Source organism: Metopolophium dirhodum, chromosome 5 (assembly GCF_019925205.1).
Source record: "Metopolophium dirhodum isolate CAU chromosome 5, ASM1992520v1, whole genome shotgun sequence".
NCBI lineage: Eukaryota > Metazoa > Arthropoda > Insecta > Hemiptera > Aphididae > Metopolophium > Metopolophium dirhodum.
The window spans coordinates 24,364,816-24,374,919 of record NC_083564.1 but is presented as its reverse complement, the minus strand read 5'-3'; the positions used below and the strand labels follow the sequence as shown (position 1 = coordinate 24,374,919).

At 30.4% G+C, this 10,104-nt stretch overlaps 1 protein-coding gene across 1 annotated transcript; it reads right to left on the bottom strand.

Moving 5' to 3' along the window:
- Positions 1–3,577: 3,577 nt before the first annotated feature.
- LOC132945758 (gustatory receptor for sugar taste 43a-like) lies at positions 3,578–9,212 on the bottom strand. Its single transcript, XM_061015514.1, has 5 exons — positions 8,525–9,212; positions 7,880–8,166; positions 7,708–7,776; positions 6,336–6,425; positions 3,578–3,840 (listed from the first exon to the last, which is right to left on the bottom strand). The coding sequence occupies exons 1-5, from the start codon at positions 9,210–9,212 to the stop codon at positions 3,781–3,783; spliced, it is 1,194 nt and encodes a 397-aa protein (XP_060871497.1). The 3' UTR covers positions 3,578–3,780.
- Positions 9,213–10,104: the final 892 nt, after the last annotated feature.

Sequence of the window (10,104 nt, the reverse complement as noted above, 5' to 3'; positions counted from 1 at the left end):
CCATTCATTATGCAGTGACAAACTTGTAACCTACTGAGCAGCAGAGCGACATCCACTTACCCGATTTTTTTGTTTTGTTTTGTTGTTGTTTTTTCATGTTGTAGGTAGGTTCTATATAGGTCTTATTATTTGTTTGATATTTTTCATTATTAAATAAACATTGAAATATTTCATTTTCATAAATAAAAAACCCATAATAATTTTTGAACAACACAATTTAACTGTTTACTTGTTTTATAAGTTAATATAACAAATTATAAACGAGGAAACAATGTAAACCCGCTCATGTTCATAGGCAGACCCTGACAAAGATAAAGAGATAGGCAGCCATACATAGCCATACATAGCCATATAGGTAAACACTATAAGTAGCCATTTAATGTTTCATATTCTATTCTATGCCGTAGCCCGCCATCTGAAGTGTTGTCATTATACTGCCATTAACCATTGTGCCGTATAGTATATGGTCTTGTGGCTCACATACATACCACGCACGCGACCGAGTGCATAACGATATGAATGACATGAACCGTCTCGGTGATTTCGAAATCGCAATGCGCTCGTTGCACACACCACTTGAATCGATGCGCGTGAGCTGCAATAACCGCATATGTACGTGACGCACAATAAATGCATAAGAACCGTCTACCACGATAGATATAGGTACAATTATTATATGCACTGCATATTGCGATATATCCACACGGCCAACACGATATTACACGTTCATGTAACGAATAAATTATTAGTACAACTGTGCATATAATAATATCTATTGGTCTAAAACTTCGATCAAGGTACATGCTTATATTATTGTATTCTAATAAATAATAATAGGTAGGTATATTCTATATGCCACAAAAAATGTTCTTAAATTATAGTCAATAATATATTTTTTTCCTCATACAATAGTGCATACGTGTTATTCTTTTGAGGATTAGGTAGGTATGTAGGTACCTATAGAACCTACGTGGCAACACCATATTATTATACGAATATAGAAATAAAAATATATTACTGCCTATATAAGTATACCTAGGTGGCTAGGTACTAGGTACATTATTATATGGACTATGGAGGATTTACTTATAAAACCTACAATCTACATAATATGTAGTATATTATACTTAAATTTATAAAATTAATAATTATATAATATACCATGTAATTTAATTGCCACAATTGCGTCAGAGACCAGAGTGTGCCGTGGAAAATTAATATACATTAATATACATATTTTAAACAGTGTCTAATATATAGATAGTAGATACCTATATACTTATAAATTATAATATGTACTGATTTATCTAATAAGATAAATATTATGTACTTATCTTCTGTACACCATTCACGTATAATGGTATAATATCTGGAAGTAGTGCATATCCGATATCGTCATATAAACTAAGTATTAAGGTATATTATATGTACCTATTTGTCAAGCCTAGATTAAGGGGGGGCAGTGGGCCATGGCCTCGATAGTTAGAATTTATTTAGGGGCCTCTGATTTGTCCATTACTTTTTTCGTTATAATATGCTATATAACACTGCGTAAATCACCTGAAAAAATCGATGATTATTTAGTTATAGGAAAAAAACTTGGAAATTAAAATTTATAAATAAAGTGATACGTATCATTATTCATTATTTATTGCTATATACAATATACCTAATATCTATATTTTATATTTATTATAACAGGTACCTAATATTAAATAGTATACATTAATATATTTTTTTTCGTACAGGGGCCTCATTTAAAACTTTGGCCCCTGGGCCTCAAAATATCTTAAACCGGGCTTGCTATTTGTAGGTAATTTTAAATGACCATAACACTTATAATAACATATAATATACGTATAGCTATAGCCTATAATTAAGTGCGATACTAAATAATATAAATATGTATAATACATTCCATAAATATCATATATCATGGATATTGTAAATAGTATATATGGCTATACCGCCTATACTAATACCATTACTATATTAATTAAATACATCAATATTCAATACTGATTCACCTAGATATGTTCCTATTGTATAACTACAGTCTACAATGTTAATGCTAATAAGAAAAACAAATTTTCTTAAAATTTCAGAAATCCTCGGCAATCTGTTTAATGCCCAACTCAAAATTTCACCAAAAACACCCTACACAACTCTCATATTTCTATCGATTATAGTTTATATGCTACACCTGCACCGAACAGTTAATTTTTCTTCAACCATAATAACTAATTAATACGTAGAACATGTTATCTCATATTCTGCACTAATCTCTTATATATTTCTGTTGTCTTCTAACAAGCGTACCTATACTTAACTGCAGACTGGTTCTGAAAATATTTAAGTTTTAGAAATTGTATTATGACTTCCTAATTGTTGACTGTACGTCAGTTGTACCTATGTATAATATATTCGGGAAAGCCGTAAGACAATATAATGAGAATTTATTAATTGCGCTCAAAATGACCTTTTCATATACCAATTGCGCTCGGTAATTTTCAGGGTAATATTCATTTTATTCAATAGCATATTTTTATCGGTGTTTCCGAATTGCGGACAAAGTAACAAAAACCATGTGAGTTGCGGACGAAATCTAAAAAGGTAACATACGAATTGCGGACACAAATATAAGATAAGAAATTTCCTATTATTATTTTTGATATAGCGATCGTGGACGTTGGGAAATTATTGTTTGATATACAGGCTGTTTCAAAAACATTTTTACCACAAGATCTATAAAAACTATGACGATAAATAATGACGATAATCTATAAATATTTTATAAACAATTTTTTCCACAAAATTAAAACAATAAATAATTCAACAACATTTTAAAAATAACGATTGCTCTTTTGTAAGACACAAATATTTCTAACCCCACCTAGCAATTTTTGTGGTAGCTTGTCCTAAGTCCTGAAAAAGTGGTGAAGGGAAATATTTGTGTCCACAACTAACGTGGTTTTTATTAAAAAAAAGCTCTGTACGCAATTAGTATTATGACAACGAAACTCGTGTCCGCAATTGTTATGTTATAATTCCTGACCTAAATAATTCGTCCGCAACTAGTATGTGTCCATTTTTATTGGAATATAATGAACATGGACATTAATAATACATATATAATCTAATATACACAAATATAAAATTATAATTAAACAAATCACTATTATAATAATATTGTTTTATATTGCAGTATATTTTTAGTGTATAATTAAAAATTATTTATATTATAGAAACAAATAGCTTTTTCCCAGATTTAATAAAAACGATTTGATCGTCAATTTTTGCATTTTTTATAGGTACAATGAACGTCATTAACAGTTAGTATATTTATAATACACCTAATATACATATTACATAAACATACCTAAAATATAAGCAGCGCAATTGGTATACTGACCCTAAAATACAAATTTTGTTTTAGGTGCAACTGATCCATGTCCAATAAAACATTGAGAACTATGCCGCTGTAGCTATATAGATAAATAATAATTAAGAAGCATTTATTATATCATATTATAAAAGAAGTAGGTATTTTATTAGATAACTAATATTTTTCGTGCTTTTAAAATTTTGCCAAATAATTCAATATTCAAATTCTAAATGTAATAACTTATTACATTTAGAATTTACTAATAAGTAATAATCAATAACTAATAACTAATACGATGAGTACATCACAAGTACAATATGCATAATAGGTACATGGTACGTCATAAATAAAATGGTAGGTAGGTACATATTTTTATTTAAATTCTAAAGATCCCATCATGATTGACCTTGTAGTTGTAGAATTATCACCAAATATGTTGTAACTGCTCCTGTTAACTAACAATGAATACATGAGTGTTATATATTGATAATCTTATTAATATCTTAATAGTTTTTAGCCAATTAAATATAGCTTAAACTGTAATGTATACATTTAACATTTAATGAATAAATTTAACTACAATATCCTATTCTAAATTATTAAAAAAAAAAACCACCAACTAAGATAGGTTGATAATACTAATACATTTATGTTTTACATCGCTTTATTAATGTTTGCATATAACATTTTATAATATGTTATTATAAAATATCAATTTCCAGTAGATACCTACCTATTAAAATAAAACAAATATAAAAACGAAAAAATTCCACGGGGATGATGTGTGTCCATATTCCATTATACGTGTTTTTTAATCTATTTTATATGTTATAGTGTATTAATTGTTCATTCAAAGTCATGTTAAGAGGAGTGAGGACGTCTCACTTACATGAATTTTCCCCCTAAAGAGGGGAAATAATGCTAACAGCAGTTCCTCCTCCGGTCTTCGATACACACGGGAAAAAAAGGTCAATTCATTCTAAATATTAAAGTCAACAACCCAAAATTGGTTCGGAAAAACTCAAAATTGGTATGTTGACGACTGAGACAACACACACGGGCGTATATTGATTCCGCCGATTAAGTATAGGCTGCTGCAGTTCATAATATCTACACATCGATTCCACTATAGCCATAGCTATTGTTTCCACCTGATATAGATGTTCATACAAAAAAATAAATAAAATAAAAACTTAAAATATTATAACTATTAGAAATAGTAAAAATTAAATTTTTAGAGTACATTTTTATTATTTTATTACTTATAGGTAAATTTAACTATACGTAAGAAAATATATTCAAAAAACGTTAATGATTTTTGAAATATTAATGAGTAAATTATCATTCATGATAAAAAAATCAACCTGTATATTAATATTTAATATTTTAATAAAAATACTGATTTCTAAAAAAAAGCTATTTAAAATAAATACAAATCACAAATTCACAAATAGTAATACGAAAAAAAAATTCAATAAAAAAATACACAGAAATGGAAAATTTTATAAATGACAAAATGTTTGATCATACCAACAGAAAAACAAAATAAATACGATTACATTAAATAAACCATATAAAATATAAAATATTTTTGTTTTCTACAGTTATTTATTTATGAAATCTATTATATTTTTTTCAATACATTAGTTCATTTAACTGATCTTTGAATGGTTTGACTATATTTTAACATATAAAAGTAGAGCTAGGACTCTTGTAGGAACTTACATTTACCCTCGTGACCAGTATTCAATGAATTACATTTTCTAAAAAAAATATTAATTTTTACTATTTTGTATCATTATAATTTTTAAGTTTTGTTGTATATTTAAAAAATGTAAGACTGTGGAATCAATGGGAACAAATCCGGTGGAACAAATATGTAAACAGAAGCCGGTGGAATCAATAAATCTTCAACTGGAGTCGGTAAATACTAAATTAGACCCCCAAAAAAAGATCACAATAAAATATGTATTACCTATATATCGAATATAAATAATACTACGTAAATTGCGTCCCGGGATATTATATTTATTTTTTGTTGGCGAAAGTATTTATCTACGATGTAGATAATAATATGCTCACTAATAATATTATATGGTAGCAGCCAGCAGTGAAGCCACAGTGCGATGGAGGAAGGGGTGGAAAGGGGATGTAACACCCCTGAAATTTTCTCCGAGGCCTTGGATAATATTTACGATTTTTACAAATATATATATAATATAATAATATTTTTATCTCGACCCTCCCCTTCCGAAAAAATGCCGTGTGCGCCACTAGCAGCCAGCGTGCATTTAATCGTAGCTCATTTTCAATGTACAATAATCATACAGAAATATACACCCATCCTCAACATACATACACGGGCACACGGGTACATGCCCTATTAATTATATAATATAAATTGAAATAAAATATTGTTAACTCAGTTGATATTTGTAGAGAACAATGTAAGTCCACGGTGGTTGTAATCTATACTTCCTTATCTTGTGACTTGTTTGATACTTTGATCACTAACGAACACAACCGCATTGACTATTTACTATTTAGTATTTTGGAATTTTAACGTGACTAATGTTTTTGACATTTATGAATTGTTTTCGTATACCAAGCTAAATATTTAAATAGGTACATGTTTATTTGAAATTAGATGGTTAAGAAGAATTCATTTTTACTTCATAAACGATATAATTATTATAGGTACAATATATTCAGACACATATTTATTATGGATCCCAGAGATCCAATAGGACCCGGGTGGCCGGGCCCCACATTTTAGAGATTTTTTTGGGGCTTCTTATGAGTTGTGAGGTACTGAGATGTGTGTAGATTACCAACATGGCTATATGAACGTTATAAACACATTTTGGTTCTATAGAAGTAAATTAACGCATGTACATTTGACGATTAAGTTAGAAATATATTATAATATATATATAATATAGATACTCACTGTAATAACTAATTGTTTATCTATAATAAACATACTGTAAATACTGAATTCTGGTGTGTTGGCGGCTAACTGTTGAGCGTAAGTTTCTATCTGCAAAAAAGTATATTAAATTCTATACCTCCCTATTAAAATATAAAAATATTTAAAATTACCTAAACTCTTTGTACAAACTTGTAACATAGTAATAATTAAACGTATTACGTATAAATAATATTTTAATTTCAATAAAATATATGTACCCGCACATAATTTTCGTACCTAATAATATTATGTTTATTTTACTATAGATAAGTTATTACCTAATCTAAATTAGGTTTATGTCATAATATGACATAAGTATACAAAATAGGTATACATATAAATACATATTATATCTAAAATAATCTTTTACTTTATAACTATTATAGGTAGTAGGTATATTTATTGATTTTTTTATAGTAATTTGTGAATAGGTCGTTAAAAATTGTATTAAGTATATTTCTACACGACAGTTATTTTTATATTGTTTGACATATTATTATATTAACCTTCAAAATAGCAAGTTTTAAATACCACATAGGTAGTAAATATGTATTGTACCAATGTTAAATTCTGTAGTCTGAACTATGTACAAATAAACAAAAAACACAGTGATATAATCGCTCACTAGGTCAAAGACCAAACCTCTAAATATACTTATCTATCCTTAATCTATAATAACTATATTCTATTTATTAACCAGCAAGCAACGTCCTTTTTCATGCTCAATTTATTAATGTATAACTATTATTTTTTTTATCCTAGAGCAATCATCAGACCTAGTTTATCCGTAAAATATTTTACTAATAAGACTATTGTTAATTATTTAAAAACAAATTGTTCATTCTTAAAATTTCTTAAAATTTATAAAATCAATTTAAATTTAAAAAACATAGATTTATAGATTTATAAATTCATATTATGATGAAAGTAATAATTAGAAATACCTAGTAAGTTTCTATACAACAGTAAGATACAATATAGTAGTATTGTTTTCCCCGTCGCTTTTAAAAAACTATTGGGAATTTTAAAATTTGACCTCTCCAATGCACCAATGATATTCACTTTCCAATCGAACAAGATACTGAAGTTGAAAATCGAAGCATTATTTCGACTACTTATAGTGTACACAGACACAAAAATAAAAAATAAAAAATAAAAAAACAATATCATTGTAAAATCAATACATTCATCGTTCCACTCAGAATCTAAAATGATTATTTTTAATAGAATTTATTACAGCTATGTACGTGTAGATCATATTATTATTTCCTTCAATCTTCTTAAATATTATCAAGCTATAATATAAAATAATATAATAATGTAATCTACACAATTTTTACATAATTCTTACCTTTTTTATATCAAATAAATCGATTTTAGTATTGAGATAGCTTCCAAGCAATATTTGTGTTTTAGCAGCCTTCACATAAAAAAAATATTATTGCTTGCTATATTGGCTCTTGTCAGAAATAATAAAATTATTAACGATAAAATGAGAAATATTTGAATATTAATGTATTTACCTCTTCTCCTAGTAAAGCACACGGGTAGATCATCAAAACCACTCGGAGAATATGAATAATGAACCATAAAGTGCATTCTAATATGTAACGTAATATATCAATATCCTCGTTGAGTATAGTCAATGATAACATATATGGTGTTAACATCAAATGTAGTAATCCACAAACGAAGAAAACGAATAATCGGAATTTAAATAAGTTGTTGACCCTGGATACAATTTGTGTGATTGACCAATGCACATCTGACCAATATTTCAGCATTGCAAGCAAGTTTACTTTTTCCAATACTGAGAGTACATCCAATAAAACACATAAAAAAATGTTTGCATTGGTTAATATTCACAACAATGATTTCTGTGAATAATTTATTTATTTATCATATAGACTTGACAATATGTATGTTTTTTTTCAAATTGTATACATCACTTTAGATTTTCTGTGGTTATTAATATTTAAAAGATAATATACATTTCGAGCAAAGCGATTAAACGTTGTTTTTACACTTTATTATAAGGTTTAGCCGTTTGGGACTTTACTATACTATTTTCATCTATAGCTACGTGCGAAAAGGGCGAAAAGGCCAAGAATTTTTTTAGCAATACATCACGGATCATATATTTTGATGTCATGCGGTCGGGTTCTTACCGCTGATGAACATCATGTTCTGCGGCGGGACGTCCGAGGACGGCATTTTGGTGGTATCAGCGGTCCCATACTCGTGCAAGCCGAAATCGCGGCGACGGCCCGCGCTTCCGGCCCGCATCCGACAGTTGAGCTCGCGGTAACACTGCCACAGTCCGAAAACGGTGATGGCGAACTGCATGTTGCCGGTGAGCAGCGCGTAATGGCCCCAAACGTAAACGGCCCCGAACGTCCAGGGCCTAGGGCCCGTGTACCGGCGCACGTCCAGCGACAGGGCGGCGGCCAGCAGCGCGTACAGCACCCAATAGCACGCGTCCACGGCACGGCGGCCGGCCGGAACCGCGGAGCCGAACAGCTGGTGCACCACGGCCGCGTGTTCGGTGTACACGCGGACGTGTTGCCGGCGGTACGCGGCCGCGCTCCAGTAAACCGCCGTGGACGCGACGAACAGCAGACCCATGTTCGTGTCCCGGATCACGTGGATCTGAAACGTGCCGCTCTCGTGTTGCCTGTACGCGGTCAGCCGTTCGGACGTCAGTACCGAGCACAGGTACGCGTACGCCGAATAAACGGTCACTGCGTACACGACCGATAGACGGGACGACGGCGGCGGTGGACAGCCGGTCATCGAGAACGTCCCTAACCCGGTCAACCGCCACAGGGCGGTCAACGCTTTGGAAGCGTGGAACATCTAACGTTTTATTAGATTTGAGTAATTAATATTTTAACGATATATTATATATATATAGGTATTAGGTAGGAACTTGGTGGAAGTCTTATATACGAAATGGTCCTAACCAGAAACTCAACTAAAAACTGACCAAGCGAAAGATCTCACCAACGGTAGTTGGATAGGGTGAGGAAAGATGTCTCAAAAATATGTCAATGGATACGGATAAAGCATAATAGACCGAAATAGATTGAGAAACTCGGTGGACGACAAAGAAAAAAAAAGTAGCAACTTTACGTATTTTACTTAATATTGATAAACGCAAGTTACTCATTGGTAGTTTATTAGTCAATGTAAGCTATATAAAGTTAGGTATTATGAATTTGGCATCGTTATTATTGTATTTCTATAAAAAAGGTGTATTACACGATTTCTAAACTAGGCTACCTATAATGTATAATAGGTACTGTCAGACATACCTACTACTGGCTCGTATTACGATGATTTATATATTATTGTCTACCGGCTACAATAAAATATGCGTGAAACATAAACGGGAAACATAATAATTTATTATAAGTATACGAGTGACACGATAATAGTGTAACGTTACTATACATATTAGTACATTAGTATGAATTGTTTTTATAGATATATAATATTATGATATGGTGTATGAACGCGACACTATGTAATCTATACGGCAAACACAATTTATACCTACGCTATTTTATATTTTACACTTAGGTATACACTACACTTATACAATATACAGTTATATAGGTTATATAGCCTATATATTATAATGGTTATAATATGCTTATGCGTAAATCCGATCGTGGTGAATTGACAATTAACATCGAGTATTCGTGTCGTCGTATAATATTATATTACCTATAATGCTATTGATTTT